Source organism: Myodes glareolus, chromosome 3, assembly GCF_982192425.1.
Source record: "Myodes glareolus chromosome 3, mMyoGla1.1, whole genome shotgun sequence".
Classification (NCBI taxonomy): domain Eukaryota; kingdom Metazoa; phylum Chordata; class Mammalia; order Rodentia; family Cricetidae; genus Myodes; species Myodes glareolus.
This window is the reverse complement of record NC_142028.1, coordinates 38,964,481-38,987,658: the sequence shown is the minus strand read 5'-3', so window position 1 is coordinate 38,987,658 and position 23,178 is coordinate 38,964,481. Positions and strand designations below refer to the sequence as shown.

Below are 23,178 nucleotides of genomic sequence, written 5' to 3'. Positions count from 1 at the left end.
ACGACTAACACCGTCCATCAACAGCCTTCCAGTCTGCCTCTCATAAGGAGAGGTGAGGGAATCCAATGGACTGTGACTGAGATGTCCACTTTCACATAACCGGACACTCCTTCCTGTGGGATCAAAGAGAAAAGGCTTCTCATGTGCACCCTGCAGTGCCCTTAAGGTCCTTTGTCTCCCATGGTGCTGGGATGAATCCTTCAGGTCATACATTTAACTCTTGTCACATGGTGGTACCCCAGATGTGAACAGTCTGTCCATCATGCCACACAAGATGCAACCTGACACTAAACAAAAATTAGGGTTTCTTTTCCAAGGTTCCTTAACTCAACAGTGTCCAGACTCCAGAGCATAGAGCTCTGAACGCTCATCTGTGTCCTACCTACTCACATTTGGGAGTGAGCCAAGGGTCGCAGAAGTACCCAATGCCCCATAACGTATTGTGGTTCAGCCTTCTCCTGATTTCTGCTACACTTTCATCTCCTGCAGTGCCAGTTGTGAGCTCCCTGGAGGTTCTAGTTAAACCTCCTCTTCAAACGAGATGCGCTTTTCAACCCCACCCCCACCACAGGCTTTTGAAGTACTGGGGAAGCTGATGCTTCACTGAGGGAGGCTGAACTAGAGGATGTATCTGTCCACATCCAAGGATTTTATCAACTAGATGACAGGGGCACCCTGCCTCCAACCACGATGATAAAAACTGCCAACATTGCTAACTACCCACTGAGGGACTTGATCTGAAACAAGTGACCATGGCTGTAAGACTGTCTATCCAATGATACCTGTAACCGCTAGGTGTAAAAGCAAACAGGGCTCTTTTGGGTTGCTTGGACCCCATAATGCATCTACAGCTAAGCCCTCTTGCCTTGCCCTAGTCCCTGTGGTTGGTCTTAACATTGCTCACTTTTTTAAAAAAACAGTCTCTTAAATTGCATGCACTGGGGCGTCTGAGACACTGCACAGCAAACTCATGGTGACAGACCTGTGAAGGGAGGGGAGACCACTTTCCTTCTCACACCCTGGAACTCTCTGGAGTTCCAAACCTTAACAGCATGACACAAAACAGTCAAACACTTTCTTTTATTAATTGTCAGAGAGAGAGGCACCAGGGCTTTCAAGTGAACTTGAAACTTCCCCAGAATGTATTTCCTCCTCCTGGGCCCCTGACAGAGCCACCCTCCCAGGACATCAATCTTCCCAGCTGGAAGGTTTTACTCAGTTCACTCCCTTCCCCCTGGCTTCTCTCCACAAAGCTGAAGAAAATTCCCACCAGATCTCACTTCAAGTGGGCATGCTGAAGAATTTCAACCAGAGCTTATGCAGCTCATGAATCACAGGAGACAATTTTAATGATCCTTAAGAGCAGAAAACTTAGCATAACTTTTTTTGTAAAGGGCCAAGTAATAAATATTTTGGGCTTTGAGGGTCAGACGGCCTCTGTTGTAACTATTCAATTGTTCTAGCCCCCAAAGCAATCAAGGGTAGACATGCAAATAAATGAGTATGCCGTGTTTCAATAAAACTTTATTTGTAAAAAAGAAAGCCAGGGGCCAGGTTCAAACTACAGTCCACACACATTTTGAATAAATTTGCTTTTGCCTTTGTAACCACCAAGAGGAAACTGCAGCTCTTGTTTACAGCAAATATGGAACAGAGCCTTCTCAGATGATATTTGCATTCTGAGTTCCCCAAAGCTAGACAGAAAGAGACAGGTATGCTTCCCCAATGCTATTCTCTGTCCCAAAGATCTTGTCTGTCTGCTGTCCATCTTTTCAGGTTAATAAAGTAAAACTCGTGTGCTTGGGTACAAAATGGTAGATAATGTTGTTACTGCCAAAGCATGTCATCTCTGAAGGATGTCATCTGAAGGATGACCTCACTTCTTTCTACTGTCCCCCAGGAAAATATGCAAGTCTTGTAAATGCAGCCAGGAGGAGCACTGCCTGAGCTCCGACCTGGAGGACGATCGGAAAATCGGGCGCCTGCTGATGGACTCCAAGTATGCCACCCTCACGGCCCGGGTGAAAGGTGGAGATGGCATCCGCATCTATAAGAGGAACCGCATGATCATGACCAATCCCATCGCCACCGGCAAAGACCCCACCTTTGACACCATTACCTATGAGTGGGCTCCTCCAGGAGTCACCCAGAAACTGGTAAGAATTGGTTCTTCTTACTCCGTTAAGCATGAGCTGTGTCATGGTTTCCTGAAACTCAATGATGAGGTAGAAATGGCCACAGTTTTAGCTCTGTTCCTGTTTCAGGTAATGACACAAAGACAGTCTGGGCCTCCGTTTTTCTCATTCACAGAATGGAAAGAGGTCTTCATATGAACTCTTGAGGGCTTTCCAGTTCTATACAGGGCCATTCACTGTTTCTTTGGGACTCCTCACTTCTGAACAGGGGATGATTTATCACAGTTCTCTGAATGTTCTTTTTTTTTCTCTGCAAGATGCTCATTTCCATATGAAATGATCTGGAACCCTCAACAAGCCTATGGAAAAATAGAGGAGCCATCCTCCCTCCTCAGACAAGGGATGCCCCTTGATCTTAGATGAATGAATGAATGAATACCTATTAAGCGTTCATGAACTCCACCACCCTGCAAGGCAGAGATTCCCTTACACAAGACACAAAGAGTGGCTTTTGCAAGTTGTTCAGGTGAAGCAGGGGCTGATGAACGGTCACAGACATTGGCATCAAAGCAGTGCCAGAGCCAGGACATGCCAAGGGAACCGGAAATCCGGTCTACCCTCAGTTCCCTGGGTGTGTAAACCATCGGTTGGTGCTCACAAAGTCAGTTGGACACAAGCCATGAAGTCATAAAGAGCTGCCTTGAGGTATCGGGAAGCAGCTGGTGAAAGCCCCGAATATGTTGCTCCCCATCTAATCAGGGGCAGCCATCAGAGGGTCATGGTGAAGGCTGCACTGTAAAACTGCCTGACTACAAAGCCCTCCTGTCTGCTCCACAGCTGGCTGCTCTCAGTTCTGGCATTAGCCAGCACTCTCTCTTAGTTCACCCTCCCTTCTCTGTTTTCATTTCCAAGTGGTCGAGCCTGATTGAATTTTGGAAGTGGGACAGAATCTGTCTGCCCGTCATCCTTCCCTACCAAAATGAAAGCTAGAGAACTCTATCAGACCTCCAAGTGGGTGCCCATCAGCCTGTCTGTGCCCCTGTATCAAGCACTGCTATGCACTGGTAACCAAACTAAGAGTATTTCACCCAGAGCCTTGTATAATTTCCCAGTGTGTTAGACAAATACTGTTATTGATGCCAGGTACCTAGAGGGAAACTGAGACTCAGAGGGGGCCTGCAACTAGCCAAATGCCCAGCTGATTTAGGTGGAGCCAAGCCTTGGGGGAATCCGGCTCCCTAGCAAAAAAAAGCAATTACTCCCCCAAGAGATGAATCCTGAAACAACTGGAACTAGCTCTTGCCTCCACCTTCCCAGGCTTGTTCTTTGGATAGTGAGGCCCAGACAGTCCTTTGACAGCCCCGAAAGAGGGGTTGTGTGGGTGACTTGGCCACCCAAAGCTGTGTCCTAATCCATCCCCAGGGCCTTATATCCTGACCTAGACATTGGTGTATTCAGCTATCACTTTGATGGCCACAACCCCTTCCCTGCCACCCCTCATTGCCCTCAGAGAGACTGACCTTAGATGTCTGCTTCCACCATGCACAGAAAAGAACCTGTCTGAGAGCTTCCTTCTGGGCACACTTAATGCCCTTCTGACTGCAGTCTGGTAATGCATGACAATCCTGTCACTGCTTCCAAATGATTCCTACATACCCAAAGAACTGAGCCTCAGTTCTTGAGAGCCACCTAGGTAACAATCATGCTGCCTATTATTTCTCAATAACAACAACAAAAAAGTCACTACACCCACTGTCTTTTACTACAGGGTAGAGAAGAATTCCTTCTCAGCAGGGCAGCAACTGTTTGATGTATCAAATGATCTGTTTATTTTGTTTGATGTATCAAATGATCTCGCAATACCTAGAGGGTCTCGGCTTCCTTGGCCAGGTGGAGTCCTTTTGGACCTCTTTAAGCTGTTAGCTGGAGTAAACTATCAACTTCTTACTCCTTTGTGAGGACAGTCGGGCAAGGTTACCTCAGTCCTCTGCTCATGGTCATGCAGCCTGCCCTGAACTTGACAGATGACAAAATTGAAGTCCACAGGGGCCAGGCACTTGGGGAGGAGAGGAGTTAGTTGCTGGGCCTCTGCCTCACCATCCCAGGACTCTGGCTACTCCCGTTTCTGGAAAAGTACTTGGAAGGCAACTGGGCATGTGCAGATGGATGTGGAGTTGACCAGGCGTGCCATGTACATTTTGTGCCAGCAAAGCTTCAGATGGGGCTTCCTGGGATCTAGGAGACAATCAACAAGAAGGTACCTACAGTCAAACGTCAATCTTACTTCAACAGGAGCTGGCCACATGGCTCTTACCTTCTCCAGAATTTAGTTATTAAAAACCCAATGACTGCCAGTCTTGGGACATACCCACCCCAGCTTTCTCTCTGGTGTGATTCAGCTTCCCGTTGCTTTGACAAATTTGTGGGATAAACTAATTATAAAAAGGAAAGGATTGTTTGGGCTCCCAGTTCTGCAGGCATGGGTCTGTGATCAAGTCGGTCCATGTGACACTACAGTAGAAACTTCACAGCAAGGAATCAAGAAAGAAAAGACTAGGGTCCCTCTCTACCCCTCAAAGGCTTGTTCCAAAGTGTTCTAAAAGCCCCCATCACACTCCACTGTTTTAAGTGTCCGCCACCACCCAATAGCACCAAGAAGGAAAACAAATCCCTAACTCAATCATCTCTGGGGACAGTCACCACTCATAGTGTGGCACCCCTGTTCACTAGCATCTGATAGCAGCTTTGGCTGCTCACTGTGGTTTTCAGTGGAAGTTTACATGTTAATCCCCATAATCCAAGTGAATCTAGCTCTGATTGGGGGCTAGACTTGGGCCAGCTGGGTTCACAGAGGAGAACCTGGTAGGAGCCAGGCAAGTTGATGATGAACTACAGGATAGAGATGAAAAAGTCACCCAGAAAAAGCAACTTGCCTCTCTGTTTCTTGTACTGTGGCCTTGACCTTTGTCACCTCTCTGACCTCCCCATCCCTGAGATCTACTAAGCAGATCTCTGGCTGTGAAGGAAACCATAGTCATCTGTAAACACATTAATATCCAGATAATTACCAGTCACCTAGACGGGGAAGTGCTATTGACTTCAGTCCCTGTCGATTCTACTCTTAGAGGTGCTGACACATATTTTAAAATTAACAAATCATGAAATGCCATAGTCCCATAATGATATAATTATACTTTTTCGAGGAAAAGCTATTTTAAACTAGATTGATTTTTCTTTTAATCAGGGGTCTTGCCCATGAGGAAAATGAAATCAAAATGTTCCATTTGGAAGGGAACAAAATCCACACTACAAAGCTGGCAAAACTAAAATGAGCTTTGTTTGCACCAAAAATGAGACTCTGTGGCAATGCCTCGGGCAAGTAAAAGCCCACGCAAGCCCCTCTGAGGTGCTACCAAGAGTCATACACTTCTTCTTGGAGAACTCATGAGTTTTCAAAATCCCAAAGCGCAAAGAACTTGCCTTGCCTCCGTTCTCCTGCTAGGTGTTTGGGGTCCCGGTTGATTCCTCTCACACGTTTGTTTCTTGCTGGGGTTTCATTGAGAAGCAGTTATGGTCGGCATTTCCCTTCTTGCTGTGACAGAACAATGGTGGGATCGGCTCAAGGAGGATTTATTGTGTTGTGAAGCAGCAGAAACTCTAGGAGGAAACAAGTCCCAGTGCCATTGTCAATGGCTTTTCAGAAAGACTCCGGGCCAGCCACATTCAGAGAATCCGGCCACATTCAGAGAATCTGGTTGGATTGCGTCCTCGTTCAGTCCTAGTCCAACTGGCCTTGGTAAACTCTCATTAGATCCGTCCCCTTGTATCAGTGGGTGATCGCATCCCTCGCAGTCCTTATTTCCTGCGGATCCAGGATCCAGTCCATCTGGACACTCACCTTCCTGGACCTGGAGGGAGGCAGGAGGAACTTGAACTTCCCACTGGGCAGGAAACCCTGACTGCTATTAGGGATGGAGAGGGAGGAGGAAAGGGAGTGGGGGGAGTGGGAGGGTGGTGGGAGGAGGGGCGGAAATGGAAACGTTTATAATTTAATAAAATTAAAAAAAAAAGAAACTCTAGGAGGTTGGTCACATCACTTCTGAAGCCGAGAAGCAAGAAGCAGAGAGCGAGGGAAAGGCAGGTGCTCAGCCAGCCTTTTATTCTCTCTAAGACCCACAGCCCAAGGATGGTGCCACCCACATTTGGGGTAGATCTTCTTTCCTCAGTTAAACCTTCCTAGAAACACTCTCCTAGACACACCCCAAAATGTGTTTCCCTGTGACTGTAAGGCCAGTCAAGCTGACAACACATATTAACTGTCTCACTTGTCGTCACAATCACTTCACACCAGACAACAAAGACAATTGACCTTCATTTCTGTTCTGACAGAAATGGAAATGAGCAGACAGACACCCCTTCTCTTCCTAATGTCACCCCAAAGTGAAAATCACAGTAGTGTATTGGGGAATGGACAGCAAAATTACGCAGTCATCAGCCAGCCCCGCTGTGCCTAGTCGGTGAGCGAATGGAGAGCCAGCTAACAGGTGTAAGTCTGTGCTTCTTTCTCACCTGTCAAAACTAGTGGCATCACGGTAGAGCACCTGCCTGGCATGCGTGCTGGCTTGGTTAAATCTCCAGGGAGAGTTCTTAAATTCTGTGTCAGTCAGAGGACGGCATCATACAGAGCAGGGCTCCCCTGGGCCTACAGCTTGATGGATTCAGACACAGGCTCACATCCATGCCTCTAGCACCAAGGAAAAAAATACAGAAGCATCTCAGCACATCTCATCACAGCTACAGGGTGTGCATCTCCCCTTTGCATTCTTTCTCTCGCCTATGTATTCTTATTGGAGATAAGGGACAGATGTTGCTTTGTGACTTATGAAAGAAAAACTGAAGTAGAAAATAAACACAACAAGGCTAAGGTGACAGTTCTGTAACTGAAGTGCATGCTTTGCAAGTACAGAACTTGAGTTCAGTCCTGCAGAACCCGTTAAAAAAAAAAAAAAAAGCAGGCATGATGGCACATGGAATCCCAGTTCTGGAAGGGCAGAGATAAGTGGATCCCTGGGGCCAATCTAGCCTATGTGGTGAGTCCAAGGCCAATGAGAGGCCTTGTCTTAAACAAAAGGTGGATGGATGGCCTCCTTTACCTTCTGCTGCTGTTCTGAAGCACTCCAACCAAGAGCAACTTAGGGGAGGAACGTGTTTATTTAGCTTATACTTTCCATGTCATGGTTCATGATTAAGGGAAGTTAAGGCAGGAACTTCAGGGGAATTTCAAAGCAGACCCTGTGGGGGACATTTGCTTGTTAGCTTATTCCGGCACCTGCCCAAGGAATGGTACTTCCCTCAATGAGCTGGACCCGCTTACATCAATTAACAGTTAAGACAATCCCTCAACGCCCACACACCAACCTGATACAGTTACTCAACTGACTCTTTTAGGGGTGATTTTAGGCTGGGTCAAGTTAACAGCTAACGCTACCTAAGACAATGGCACTTGAACAGCAGCCAAGGTTGGCCTCTGGCCTCTGAATGCATATACATACATGTGAATACATATAATATATATGCATATGCATAACATATGCAGGAAGGAAGGGAAAAGAACAAGAAAAGCATACTTATATTTCAATCCCAGGTAAAAGTGGAAGATCATCATTTTTGTTTTAAGTAGATTGTGTCTTAGCTTCTATGACCACGAACTACAGCCATATGATATTATCTCTTCCACTCCATTCTCCTAGGGCCTGCAGTACATGGAACTCATCCCCAAGGAGAAGCAGCCTGTGACAGGTACTGAGGGTGCCCTCTACCGCCGACGTCAGCTCATGCATCAGCTCCCTATATATGACCAGGACCCCTCTCGCTGCCGTGGACTTGTGGAAAGTGAGCTGAAAGCAATGGAAGATTTCGTCAAGCAGTACAAGAGTGAGGCCCTCGGGGTGGGCGAAGTGGCCCTCCCAGGCCAGGGAGGCTTGCCCAAAGAGGAAGGCAAGACACAGGAGAAGTCAGAGGGCACAGAGACCACTGCCCCAACCACCAATGGCAGCCTGGGTGACCCATCCAAGGAAGTGGAATATGTGAGTGTCCCTTGTCTCCTCTGGTCTGGTCGAAGCTCCCCAGGCCAGAGATATGCTGTCAGGGTCCCATCTTACCATACTCTCCTTTCTTCATGAGTTTATTATCTTTTTGCTCCTACTTAACATTTGACTCTACAAGTCCCAGCACAGGGATCCCTTTGTTTGCCCAGTCATCATCATTGTGGTCTGATTACCTGATGTAAACAACTTAAGAAAGGATGGTTCTATTTTGCCTTTTGGTTTCTAAGTCAGTAGTCTTTGGGCACTGTATGCTTGAGCAGAACAAGCATACAGTTCATACACAGGAGAGGGATCGCTTAGGTGGATAGGAAGCACCCAGTTGACAGAACGTGGAGAGAGGGAACAGAGGATGGGACCAAGGCAAGATCTAGCCTCTAGGGACTTGTCCCCAGTGACTACTTCCCATATCTAGCTAGGCCTTATTTCCTACCTTTTGTCACCTTCCAACAATGTCATCAGATTTACTAGGTCAAGGCCTTCATGATGTGCTGGTCTTTAGAAATGCCCTTGCAAACATTCCCAGAGGACTGCTTTATTAATCCCCTGAACAATTCTCAGTTCCAGCCAAATGGACAACCAAGATTAGTCATCCTGTACCTGAAGTATGTCTTGCAGGGAAAATGCTAACAGTCTCTCTCATAAACCAAGCAACCCACAGAAAGATGATGGCCTAAGAGCCTGGCTACCCTGTCATTCCTGGCTGTGGGTTCCTTAAGTACCTACCAATTCCACTCCATCTTGACCCAACTTGGAATTGTCATCCAAGGAGCCACAGCCTCATAATCTTTTAGCTGAGCATTCCAAGATTGGGCTTTTCCTTATTATTTACCAGTGAGACATGTTTTTCATATATATATAGTGTGTCTGCGTGTTTGTGTAGGTATGTATATGTGGAGAAGAAGGTGCCTGTGGAGTCCAGAAGATAAGGTTGAATTCCTTGAAGTTAGAATTACAGGTGGTTTTGTAGCTGACAGATGTGGGTGCTGGGAACTAAACTCAGGCACTGGGGCCATCTCTCCAAGCCCTGTCAGTAATACTCTGTGAAAGACTGTTCAAAGAAACCAAATCTTGTTAGCATAGTAGTCTCTAGTTTTATAAACTGTCCTCTCCCACATCACCCCAATCCTGCCGGTATCCACCCTTAAATAGCTGTCTGTCCTTAAAGAGCAAGTTTTAAAGAATTCCGACTTGGAAGAGAATCTCTTGATGTCATTGTGACTTCTCTGAATTGCCATTCCCAGGGGAGAGATGCTGTTCTGAAAGCATATCTTGTCCTTACTAAACCCCGCATGTTTGTTCAACATAGAACTAGAGCAAAGATGCTCTGAGATTCTGGGGCCTTGCCTGTACTTAACTCTGGGGAATATCTGTGGTATTTTGGAAGCAATTAAGTAACAATATTGGCCATTAAGGGGCATATTCCACACTCAGAAATAAGGAGGAATGAGGAGGAAACGGTTTGGATGAATCTGTCTGATGCCTCTGAACGATGTAGTTTGCTGTCCAATCCCAAACACAGTTTTAACTGGAAACTCACTTGTCATTAGTGGGATCACATCTGTCCCTTTCTGTAGATTCAGAGAGCTTGTTCATTTCTACATCTACAGTGGGTATCTTTGATGTAGACAGCTGGTGCTAAACAAGTAAATCCATGTTCAAACTGCATTTGGGCTCTGGAAGATGGGAACAATTTGGATAGTGTTTTGCCTAAGAAGATAGCGGCATTTCCTTTTCACAGTGCTTAAGCACAAAGCTTTACTCAGACTTTCAGGATCTCTTTAAATTCACACAGTTGCCTGATATAACGATTCACGAGAGTCAGGCGAGGTGTAGACTCTCAGGTGCACAAACATTATGTAGATTGTCCAAGATCCCATTTCCATAACAGTATGCAGAAGATGCTGAGTTAAAGCGCCCTGCTTGCTATTTGTCCCAAAAGAAAACAACTGGATTCTCTGTCTGTCTCCTCAAAGCAGAAGAAAGAGTCACAATTAAAGCAACTCAGGAGAAAAGCAGGCCGGCCATAAAGCTGTGTCTCCAGCAGCCTCACTGCCAAGTACCTGTACCACTCTCTGAAGCCCATGCATGCATGCATGCATGCATGGAAGAAAGGATGGACAGATGGATGGATGCATGCATGGGTGACCTTAAAGAATTCCTGCTTTTAAAAAAAAAATACTACCCGGTATTCTTAAGCTTTTTTGCATTGTGTTCTAGAAACACAGGCATAAATGCCAACACTATTTTTGATCCCTCTACCACCCACTACTGCCCTTGACACTGAATCATGGTCCTCTTCCCCTCAAGATCTCCCACCATGCAATAATGCATGCTGCTACACAGCCTTCACTGCCCCAAAGGCTTCATATGCTAAGCTATGACCTTCCTCTTAAACCTCATTATAGCATCAATGGCTGTAAGTGGAGATTATTCTTTTGTTTTCCGACCACCCAGACCCGAATAATCACACAGAAGCTATATTAATTATAATACTGTTTGACCCATTAGCTCAGGCTTCTTTTTAACTAACTCTTACATCTTAAATTAACCCATTTCTATTATATTATATTTTACCATAAGGCTCATGATTTGTTACCTCTTGCTTCTTGAGCAGCTACATGGCATCTGTCTGACTCCACCTTTTTTCTCCCTGCATTCACTTTAGTTTTCCCACCTACCTATATTCTGCCCTGCCATAGGCCAAAACAGCTTCTTCATTAACCAAAGGTAATAAAACATATTCACAGCATACAGACTGGAATCCCACATCAAATGGCCATTAAGCTGCTGAGTTCTCCCCACCCCCAACAGTCCAGTCTCAGAGAGGAATGTCATGTCAGAGTCCTTTCTAAACTGCCTCTGGAGAACTTTTCAAATCTACAAGGCCAATTAAATGTCATTAAGTCTTTGTGATGACCATGAGACAGATTGAGGTTGTCAGATCAATTTCCCAGATGAGAAGCCTAGGACACAGTCATGGTAGTTTGCTAAGGAGTGATAGGCTGATTCGAACCCAGGTCTTGTCATCACTAGCAGTGTGGTGTGAGCAGTCCTAAGAGGAGCCCCCTAGAAAGGAAAATACATTTGAGTGCTAATGTCTGGAGTGAGCCACAGCACCTGACACCCCTCAAAGGCCGGCCTGCGGGAAAATGAGCCCCTTTTCTCTGTGTGCTGAAGAGCAGAAGGACACCCTACCCCAGACCAAGTTCCTCCTCATGGGTCTCAGGAGCATCTTGGAGCTCTGGCCAGAGGGCTGTGAACTCCAGCAACATGCTGGACTCTACCAGTCTGCTGGAAGCCCCTCACCCACCCTCCAAGCCCCAACCCTCACTTCTCCCAGCAGGACAGAATTGATGCATGTCTGTGCTGGATGGGCCACAGCCTGCTTGCTCTGACTGCTGACTGCTCCACAGACAGCTTCGCTGTATTTAGAGAGCTCAGTGAATTTTCCCTCAGAAATTGAATATACAGGGTTCCCAGGCATGGTCACTGTGCCCAGGCATTTCCGCCTTTCCACCATCCCACACTTGAAACCCAAGAAAGGGAAGAGGATGCCAGAACAGAGCATGAAACATACTCTCCGTATTCTCCGCTCTGATGCCGACCGTTCTTAGCACAGGCCCCCACCACTCCCGCCATCACCTTGTCCCTTCCTCAGGTCAGGTGATCATCCCTAAACCTCAAGCCACAGAGAGTCAATGAAGAGGAATGGAGGCTCCCCACAGTCCTGAGAATGTATTCCTAAGATCCCGAGATACCCCATGGGATGCCAGAAGTAGGCAAACTCTTTTTCCTCCACCTCCCCACAAAAATGCAAAGGGAGGCACAGAGGCCTTGGACCCCACCCTCCTACATAGGACGGCCTTTCGGATGGAAACTTACAGCTGCCGGCAGCTCAGGCTGCGGCCCAGCCCAGAAGGGACATATTTGTGGGCAAGGGACTTCCAAGTCTTTGTCGGAGCAGATGTTTGGCTTGTGGGCTGTGCAGGCTGGCTGCCTTTCCTGCCTGCTCTGCTTGGGGACTTGAAGCCACCCCAGCCTCTCTGTGGGCTGCTTTTTTTCCGAGCTGGAATAAAGTGGCAGAGATCAATGTAAGATCACCAAGCCACAGCCAACCTTGGTCCCTTCAGCTTCTCTGATCCAGGTACCCATGGGTGGGAACTTGGGAGCAGCCCTCAAGATCACCGTGGTAACCAGGCTCCTCAGTCTCTGCCTGCTTCCTTCTCAGTGGGGATATTTTAATGAAATTCAAAAAGATCATTTTTCCAAGGAAAAAAATCCCTTTATTCCACTTTTTATTCTATAAATACTTTCCCATATGACCATGTGACTTTTACAGTCATTTTTCTTCCCTCTTTTGAGTGGGCTGCATAATATTCCATTGACTAAAACAGTCACTGGCAAGCTATTTTCAATAAAGGACAGAAAGAGAATATATAGAAGTTGGCAGGCCCTACAGTCCCTGTCACCTCTACTCAACTCAGCCCCTGTAGCACATTGCTATAAACTCTATCTAAACAAGTGACTGGCTGTGAGCCAATAAAACTTTACTTACAAAAACAGGCAGTGGTCTGGAGTTAATCCATGGAGAAATGTAGTTTGCTAACCCTGAGCAAGAAAAAAAAACATCTTCAGCTTTTCCCTAATTGAGTTTTGTCTCTCCTTTTTTTTCTTCTGCTTTTTGATTTCGTAGGCTAATCAATGATGTTGATTGTGATGGTAGTGTTAGTGACGGTGTTGGTGATGATGGTGGGGATGGCCATAGGAATGGTGATGATGATGATGGTGTAGATGATAAAGATGGCGGTGACCATAGCAATGGTGATGATAATGGTGCCAGTGATGATGATGGGGATGGTGGTGATGGTCCTAGTGATGATGATGAAATGGTGATGCCAATGATGTTGGTGATGGTGATCAACAGGTGACAATCTGTGAGCTGCCATTCTGTGCCTAAGTTATGTCAGGTACCATTCCAGGAAATTTCCAAGTCATTTTATCTACTCCTAAAAATTACCCTGTAATTTTACACACACACACTCACTCACACACACACACACACACACACACATATATATATATATTTATGTTTATTATAACTATTTATAAAAAATAGTTTATTTTTAAACTTTTATGTATATAGATGCTCATCTACACATATATATGTGCACCATGTGTGTCTAGTGACTGTCAAAGCCAAAAGAAGACATCAGATCCCTTGTAACTAAAGTTACACATGGTTGTAAGCTACTATGTGGGTGCTGTGAACTGAACTCCTCTACCAAAGTAGCCGAGCTTTTAACTGCTGATCCATCTCTCCAACCTCTTTATTTTTCTGCATCCACATAGACTGCACAGGAACATGGGACATTGCATCCACTGTCCCTGGGTCTAGACATTGTGCATGGCCCCTGTGACAAGAACACACTGAACACTTTACCCTGCTCAGCTATGAAGCAGACAGCTTGCTTTCTATACCAAGCCGGTCCTCGAGCTTCTGTGAGAATAAATGCAGACTACCATTTCTCTCATGAGAGTAAGTTTATGTGTTTCAGGCCCATCTCAGTGATATTTAGCTTCCATGGGCAAAGACCCCATAGTTGCAACCTGCTCCAAGAAAACACTCTTGGTAAAAAGGCTGTTAGCTGTAGTGGCCACCATGGGTAACGAGTTTCCTATAAGCCAGAGACCACCATTACTGAGGCTTGAACGAGCCCCAGTGTTCCCTGTGCTTCCCTAGGAATGAAGCCATTATACTGACCACATTCCAGGCCTGGAACCCTAACCATTGTGCACCCAATGTGCTCCTCCAGTGCCCTCTGTGGTCTCGGGAAGATTAGTGCATAAGAAAACAGAAATCAAGACAGCTAAGCCTGCAGAAACGATGCCAGGTCTGAAAAGTGGGGGGAGTGGTACCATCTGTCAGACACAAGGCTGAGAGGCAAAGCTGGGGACTAAGCACCATAAGAGGACATGGGAGATGCTGTTTATAAATAAGTTGTTGAGTGTTTGCATGGGAGAGAAGCCAGTGCCTGAATTCAAGGCCTTGTGTTAATATTTACTGGAGTGCAATGGTAAGATTTTTCACGAGGCTCTCTGGATTTAGACTGGGTAGGCTTTCGGATAAGAGCCTTCCAGGAGAGAAACAGAAAGGTTGGGATGTGCTTCTGACAAGCCCAAGGCAGAGATCACTGTAGCTACAGAGGTTTTTCTGTGCCCATGAGTCCCTCTGAACCTTGGTCCTTAGATACAGTTCTAAATAGTTGCAAGGTCCTTGGCCACTGTCCTGAACCTACTATGACCTGAAACACTTTGTGTCTTGCGTAACCACATGACTCCATGTATTCGATATTGTTTTTTCATTATGCTGTAGAGCAAGCCGTCCTGGCAAAGTGTCTAATGTCAATGAGGTCCCTCTTGTTCTCAGATCAGTCATTTGATCAGAGCTCCATAGGGACATCTTGGCTCTATCCACTCATCTTTACTTGGGCAGGGGTCTGTGCTTATGTTTGGACTGCACTGGGGGAAACACACAGCTAGATTGGTCGGGCAGGGTCTCCTTGGGACTCTTCCTCTACTTTCTCCATGTGATGATCACCTTGGTATGGAAGCTTCCAGATGTTGTAACTTCTGTTTTCTCAGGAGTCCTCAGGGTGTGTCTTTAGAAATAGAGTCCAGGAAAAGCTGCATACGTGATCCATAACTTATGGCAGCTCTGCTTAAGATTGTACAAATTTACACTGTCATAAAAAAGGGGAAGGAATTTGGGTGACATTGAGTCTTGAAGCTTGATATTTTCCCAGATTCTTCTTGGGTACTGTTTCATGGCACTGGGCAGCGCAGTAGGGCACAGCTGCTGGTCAGTCATACCATTGTAATAGTGAACACCAAGACTCTACTGAACTATGTTGCTGAGTCAGAAGGCTGATAGTTGACAGTGCTGGGTGCATAGCAACTTATATTTTCCACTCCCAATTACCTAACCTTGTCATAAGAAGAGGACCACTCTCTTGCTTAATGTGATATAGTGGCACTTCACCCATTCTGTTCCACTAGGCTGGGACATGATTCCTCGGGATATCATGCTGATTGAAAGAGTATCTAAGGCTATGCCAGTGTGATCTGAATACATCCCAAAGCAAGGAGCCCATGACCTAAGGGCTCAGCTACCTACAGTCTTGTTTGATCATCCATGCCTTTCTCAAACCAGATATTTAAACACTGCCTAGGCCCAAGCACAAAATACTCAAAATTTCTCATTTTTGACTGCTTTTTGGGGGGGGGAGGTGGGGGTTCCTATTCCTTTACTTGTTCTCTTGCCCTGGCTAGTCTCTAGCTTGTTGTGGAGATTCTTCTGCCTCAGTCTCCTGGGTGCTGGGATTATAAACATGAGTCATTGCTTTTGATTATTTAACTAAACACCTTACACTATGTGAGCAAGTCATAGAAAGTCGTGGGGATGGATAAAAGCCTCCTTCCTACTCATTCTACCTCTGAAAAGTTCTGTCCCACATCCCCTGTCCCAGGGGAAAGTGCTGTGCAGACAAGGTTCTCTGGCATCAACTGGGAACACTCTCACGAGCGAGCTGAGTTTGGGCACTTGGGAACAGGAGCAAAATCCAGCTGACAGGCTCAAGAGAAATGACTTCCTGGATGCCTTTTACCCTAGTACCAAGGAAATTCTGCCTTCCTGTACCACCTCTTTTCCCAAAAAGTCCAAGAGTAGCCAAATGGGCTTACTTGGAAAGTGTTAAAATGTAAACTCCCCAGGAAATCAAATTAGCCTGTAATCCCCAAGCCACAGGGCAAACTTTACACAAAGCTTACTCAGGTGTTAGTATTCCATGGTGGTTTCTCAACGTGCCGTCCCTGACAGTACCCATATCTTCTTGAACCTTGCAAATTCCTGGCCTGCTGAATCAATGGCTATGGGGAAAGGGAGTGAAGGAGTGTGTGGCTGCAAGCCCTCCAGGGGACATGAGGTGGGATAAGCCTGGTCACTAGGGTCTCCAGCAGGCAGGGTTTGAGAAGTATAGCAGTGACCACAGCTCAGGGCTAAGAGTCAACGGGCATGGAACTGTGACATAAGACGATCAGCCTGGTGGAAGTTCTGACCTTGCTCAGCTGGAGACAAGGGGCACAGGAAATGCAAAGAATGGGAGGAGCATCCAGGGCAAGTCCACGTGGTATAGCATCATGGGAACAGAGAGCCAGCTCCAGCCCTGACCTTACCACGGCAGGTCATCTTATGTGGGGAGGGGTGATTTAACCCTTCTGAGCCTCAACTTTCTATTCTATGAGGGAAGCAGTTTGGACAGTAAATGAGCTCTTCAAACTTCCCAGTAAATCCACTGGACTCATACAATAACCCCAAAATGCTGGTGCTGCTAACATTGCCCCTATTTGACAGATGACAAAATTGAGACATAAAGAGGCTAGCTTACCTAAAGTCACACAGCCATCATGTTGGCACTTGACTCCAGGGCTTGGCTCCCTGCCACCCTAAACAGTTGAGAAGCTGGGAGCTTCACCAAGGATGGTGGTCGGGGAAGCCAGGATCTTAGCACACAAGTAGGTGTAGGATCTGATCCTTCACTGCCAACCTGTTCCTGGTGGCTGAGAGCCCATGAGACTGCCAGACCCAGACAACCCCAGAGCCCTCAGCCTTTGAGATAACCAAGAAGACAGAAGAAATAGAAGGAGGAGGAAGACGAGGAGGAGGCCACTCAGAGGCAGAAAGATGTCGAAGGGGCTCATTACACTATGTGTTTTTACAAATGGGCAATGACGTTTGCTAAAACAAAGAGCTGGTGAAGGGTAGTAACTGCCACCCAAAAATCATGGCGGAGAGCACATTCCTCAGGCAGGGACCTGACAAAGCATGTCGGATGGACAGACTGCCACCAAGGTCTGTGAAACTGACTTCTCCCTTCCTGCTCCCTGCCCTACTTATTAGCCTACAGATCAAATCGCATCCCCCCTCCTTCTCCTGGTCTCCAGAACCTGCAGTGGTTCCCCATTGCCTCCCGAATAAAGCTTCCATCTACCACATCACTTCAGGGTCACTCTTGAGCACCCACTCAACTGCCCATATCAGCAGCTCCTTTCCGAGTGCCACCACGTTGCTTCCCAGCATCCCCAGGCCATTCCTTTATCCCTGTCCTCTCCTTCCATGTTAAGCAACATCTGGGAATCTGGCGTGTGGTCAGCCAACAGTAAGTCCCTTCAGTCCCTTCCGTGTGGGAGGAAATGACTGGAAATTTCATTCTACAAACGTAGACGCCAGACAGAAAATGCACCGTGTGCTCCAGTAGCCCTGTCCATGTGGTTTTCAGGGCCCAAGTGGGCAAAGCAGGCAGCGTGTGAGACTAGAGCTGACGGCCACTTATGATTTTGACCCTCTGATGAGTCCCAGGCTGGTGGCACTCGGTCATGAGAAGAGGTAGAGCATTTTCAGTTAACTGAGGGGATCCTCACTTTCATCAATGGAGAGGAGTGAAGCTGGAAAACTAGAATGTTCTAAAGTCTGTTATCAAGCAGTGAGGGTCCACGTCAGATCCATCCAGATTCCATGCCTAGATATTAACTCGGCACCTACTGTGCTCCAGGAAGCTATGTTCCCTGGTCCCACTTGGTTTCCTTTTCCTAATTGTCATCATTTTACTTCTTATTTCCTCTCTGGTGTACAAGGGTATATTGAGTAGATCACTAAAAGAGATAAGATAGGAATAGTGTTCACGCTATTCAGTTTTCTGTTAGTTTAACAAACACTTGGAGGAATCAACTTAACAAAGGAAGAATGTTCATTGAGATCACAGTTTCCTTGGTTTCTCCCTATGGTGAGCTGCCCTTGTCACCTTGGGCATATGGTCAGGTGACGAATCATGGTGAGTGTAGATGAATCATGGTGGTGTAACAAAACTGCTCATCACATGGTGACCAGAGAGCAGAGCAATTAAGAAATGAGCTTCCCACCATTCCGAATTCAAGGCCACATCCTTCTGATCACTTATGAGGCCACACCTCTCATCAATAATACCCGTAGGCTGAGAACCAAGCCATTAACATAGGGCCTGTAAGGAATATTCTGATTCCAAAGTATAGTAGATTTTTAATTCTGTTTCTAATTTATGCATATGTATGTGTGTGTGTGTGTGTGTGTGTGTGTATTTGCAGAGGCCAGAAGAGGGCATAAGGTCTCCTGGAGCAGGAGATACTGGCAACTGTGACCAACAGACCTGGGTGCTGGGAATCACACTTGGTTCCTCTGAAAGAGCAGTAAGAGTTCTTACTCCAGTCCCTACAGTAGACTTTTAACATATACCTCCCCATCTAAAGATGGCAAAATATAAATATTTGGGAGTGAGGCTGACAGGGTTTATTAAGTTAAAATTAGCATCTGAAGAAAAAAAATAAAGACAGCAAACATTGTAGGGTCCTGAGCCAACCGCCAAAATTAAGCACCTTGTGAGCATTTTACACAAGAGAGAAAACAAATCTCCATGACATTTTTATTCATGCGATTGAAAATGTAGCCCTTAAGTATGGGTCTTTTTAAAACTCTAGGTCTAATAATAAGGGAAGTGGAGTTCTTTTTGAGGATAAAATGTTGGCTATACTGGAGCAGCCCAGGCAGCTGTTTGCTGACCCCAGCTGTAAAAACCACAGCACACAGTCCGCAGACCTAACTGTGGAGGAGGTTGGCGAGGTTCTTAGGCCAGCTTTGTCTTCTGAAAATTGTGCATCGCTGAGCATGTCACCGAGTCTCTCAGAGGCACAGGAGTCTCTGAAAGGGAAAATAACCATTTTCCAAACACAGAAACAACCGCCAGGTATGTGCGAGGTTATTCATAATAGGCAAAACATCCCCAGCACACGGCAGGGTACAGATGTGCCTTAAGGACATGAGAGCCATCATTATCCTGGGGCTTTGGGGAGCAGAAGAAGATTTAAAATGGCTTAAGGGAGTTTATGTTGTAGGTCTGTCAAATTCCCGTTTCTGAGAGGATGAAAAAGACAAACTTACAAATATGGGAGGAAGAAAGGGAGGTGTGTAAGGATGAATGGATGAAGAGATGGATAGTGAGGTGGGTGGGTGGATGGATAGGTGGATGGATGGATGGGTGCATGGGTGGATGGATAGAGTGGTTGATAGATGGATGGGTATGTAAGAAAAATGCTGTTCAGCACTCACAAATCCAGGAGATATGTCAAGCAATGGTTCTCAAAGTACCTTTAGGCGAACCTGTGAGGTCAAAGTTTTATATGATTCCACATAGTGTATGTAGTTACTTGAACCCTGAGAAAGTGGAGGGTTCATTACATGACGAACATGGAGTATGCTTCTTGCAAAGAGGGCAGAATGGAAAGAGAAAGACATTTTCGCTGTGGAGAAACCTGACAACCAAGTCTCAGCCAGGGTGTCAAGATCAACATCCAACTTCAGCAAAAGTCAGCAATTCTCCTTAGGAGGCATAGGGAGAGCATATGCCCCTGGTGCAGGTGAGGAGAGCCTGCTTGGCCTTTGGGGTCCTCATCTCAGTGTTACCCCATGACAGTGACATCAAGCAGATTACAGTTGACTCACATTTTTACCTCATATCTGACCATGACTCTCTCAGACTGGCAAGGTTCCACAAACACAGAGACATGTTAAGAAACTGTCACCCCTTCCCCCAAAGGGGAGCCTGCAAAAGCAACAGAAGGCTAAGTGTGGTGTCCCAGAACAGAGGAAAGAGGTCACATGAAATCTAACGCTACCTTAATGAAGTTCCTCAATGACATGTTAACCACTAGCTCTTTGAGAAAGGTACCTGGTTAATACAAGTCAATCAAGAACAGAGAAAACGGAATGTGGGTGGTGTGGGAATTCTCTGCTTTTTTTTTCTTCTGTAAATCTCAAACTATTCAAGAACAATAAGCTGATCAGAAGACAATGCAGGGCAAGAAATCTATTTAAAGTTGAGCAAAAAGAAGGGTTCCTGTGGCCTTATACAATATGCGGTGACATTTTTGTTGATATTTTTGAGGGACACACACATGTGCCACAGCATACATGTCACACACGTATGATCAGAGGACAATTTGTTGGAGTCGGTTCTTTCCTTCCACTGTGTGGGTCATAGGGGTCAAACTCAGGTCATTGGGCTTGGCAGCAAGCTCCCTTACCCAGGGTCCATCTCAGGTCCATGACTAACTTCTGAGAAAAGGCACTTGTTAAATTTTGATGTAGAGTCAAAGACGCACATCCTGTTTTCTTGGACGGCTGTTAAAATACTCCTCCCTTCCTAGTCCAACTTATCAGAGTGAGGCCGCAGTTCCTCTACAGTTTTCAACCAAAACGGCACAAGGCATACAAACATTTGAGTAGTTAAGAGAATCCAGCCATCTTACGTGAGTTATTTAAAAGATATTCAACTGTTCCTTTCACTAAATTTTTTGTTTTAGAAAACACAGTTGTTTTCAGGCATAAAATGTATATGCTAACACACCATATAAGCTTTTTCTGTCATTGTGAAGAAGCAAGTAGTCTAAATGTCCACTGTTTTCATTTCTCTTAAGGTGGCTATCCATCACTGTTTCCCTCATCAACGAAAACTTTGTGAAACTCTCAATAACTCCAATGACACAAAGGGTGGTGAGACTAATCAACCTGAGACTCGGGGCTTGATAAGTCACTTTATTTAGCCCTCCAAAGACAGAAAAAATATTTATCCCACTTACCAAAGAACAGAGAAGTCTTTTAACTCGTCCAAAGTCACACAGGAGGTGGAGAGGGTGGAACTGGGATTCAAACTTACGTCACATGTCCCTCTTTCTGATATCCTTTCTAGGCCTGTGAGCTCTGCAAGGGAGCGGCCCCTGCTGACAGCCCCGTGGTCTATGCCGACAGGGCTGGCTACAACAAGCAGTGGCACCCCACTTGCTTTGTGTGTATCAAGTGCTCGGAGCCACTGGTCGACCTCATCTACTTCTGGAAGGATGGTGCACCCTGGTGCGGCCGCCACTACTGTGAGAGCTTACGACCCAGATGCTCTGGCTGTGACGAGGTGAGAGTTAGTCCGTAGGCTGATGGGAGCAAGTGGGGGCGGCCATGCTGTGCAGTGCAACCCCACGGCAAATAGGTGTGGCTTTACTGACAGTGTGATCTTCTTTAAGAAAACTGAGGTAGGCTTCACTGGGTACTCAAAGCCTCAATTTTCTCATCTACAAAATGGGCCTGATTTGAGAATGGTGACACATGCTTACAAACTCAGACCTTTGGAGTTTGGCTATAGGAGGACCACCCTGATAACTCAGCTAGTCAACTGCTTGCCCTGCAAGTATGAAGAATCAAGTTTGAATGCTTAAACAATAGCATTTTTTAAGCTCGGTTATGTTTAAGTGGAGTGACAGAGAGGTGGTATAATTTGCCAAGTCACAAGACTGTCAAATGCCCCAGTGACAACTCAGGCTCACATCCTGTTGTGCTCCAAACCTGTTAAATCGGGTTTCCATTCTGTCTTTTCTCAGCTCCTGAAGTTATTCTAGGGTGTCACTTTATTCTGGGTCCAACAGACCACCCGTGGGTTTTTGTTCTTAGGAAACGGCCACTGTCTGCTTCTTCATTGTTAATTGTCTTCCAGGGTCACTCGAGTTATTTAATCCCAGCTCAGAAAATAACTGTCCTCTGGACTTGCCCCAAAAGTTTCACTGACAGATAAATAAAAACCTGTCTGTAGCAGAGTATTTTCTTTTTCATGTCTGAAAAACTGAGACATGGCCATGACCCTCAGATCATCTCAGAGTGCTTCGCGGGGGCATTTAAAGGTCACAGTACAACATGGGATGGGATTAAACTAGCCCACAATTTATCCCCTACACACTGCCTCTACTTCGGGCCAGAACCTCAGTCATGCCTTCCTTCCTCTGTCTCTCTCTCTCTCCAGATCATCTTCTCAGAAGACTACCAGCGCGTGGAAGACCTGGCCTGGCATCGGAAGCACTTCATCTGTGAGGGCTGTGAGCAGCTGCTGAGTGGCCGTGCATACATTGTCACCAAGGGCCAGCTCCTGTGCCCCACTTGTAGCAAGTCCAAACGCTCCTGAAGTGTTGCCCACCCACTGCCAGAGTCCATTGGATCCCACCAGGAGACTGAAGCCGTCAGTCCTCTGGGGCGAATACAAGAGTCAGCAAGCAGTGCATATTCTAGGTTGAGTGGTGGTAGATCCTTGGGGGTCCATAGTTTTGAAACCAGAGGGATTCTAAGAAGTCTTAGAATGAATTTATTGTTTCCCAACTGCAGCTAACAAAAGACACACTGGTATCCTGCAAGGGAACCCTAGGAGAAATTTCCCAGAATGCATTTCTGAGGGATCCAATGAAGTAGCTGTAGGCTGTGCTTTTTTCCTTTGGACAAGGGATCTCTCTAGGGGGCAGGATGGGATCTCAACTCTCATTTGTTTGCCTCTTTTTCAAGTGGAATCTGAATCTGCAATAAACAATGCTGTTGGCATGGTAAACATATCAATAAAAGGTTTATGAATTTCACACTCCACATCTTTGTCTAATTATTTACACCATGACACTGGTTCTGGAAAAGGTGGTTATCGCCAAGACCCTGAGCTGATACTTCCAGGAGATGAGTAAATACTAATAATAATCTTATAGTAATACTATAAGATGTGTGTATATCAGATACCGGCTTCCTCTCTCCCATTGCTCTTCCCATACTCTCAAATATCTGATAGGAACATATATCCATATTTCATGGTACCCTAAAAGTAAAAATGTTACTAGAATTAAGGATTGGGGCCTGCCTTGGCAACGCTAACAAACCAGGCTCAGCCATCCCTTCCATCCTCAATAAGCCAATTTAAAAAGCCAAATTAATAATAAAAAACATAAAAAGAAAATTTGTTTAACTTGGCCACACATAGAAAAAAACAAAGAGATCT

The 23,178-nt window shown here is 45.9% G+C and overlaps 1 protein-coding gene across 3 annotated transcripts in view; it reads left to right on the top strand.

Moving 5' to 3' along the window:
• Positions 1–22,778, top strand: part of Lmcd1 (LIM and cysteine rich domains 1) — a 61,052-nt gene extending 38,274 nt beyond the window's left edge. For all 3 annotated transcript variants that reach the window (XM_048438536.3, XM_048438538.3, XM_048438537.3), the window contains 4 exons: positions 1,901–2,156; positions 7,886–8,221; positions 21,076–21,291; positions 22,171–22,778. In XM_048438536.3, coding sequence (XP_048294493.3) covers positions 1,901–2,156; positions 7,886–8,221; positions 21,076–21,291; positions 22,171–22,329 — 967 coding nt within the window. In that variant the 3' untranslated portion in view covers positions 22,330–22,778. The remainder of the gene's footprint in view (positions 1–1,900; positions 2,157–7,885; positions 8,222–21,075; positions 21,292–22,170) is intronic.
• The last annotated feature ends 400 nt before the right edge of the window (positions 22,779–23,178 follow it).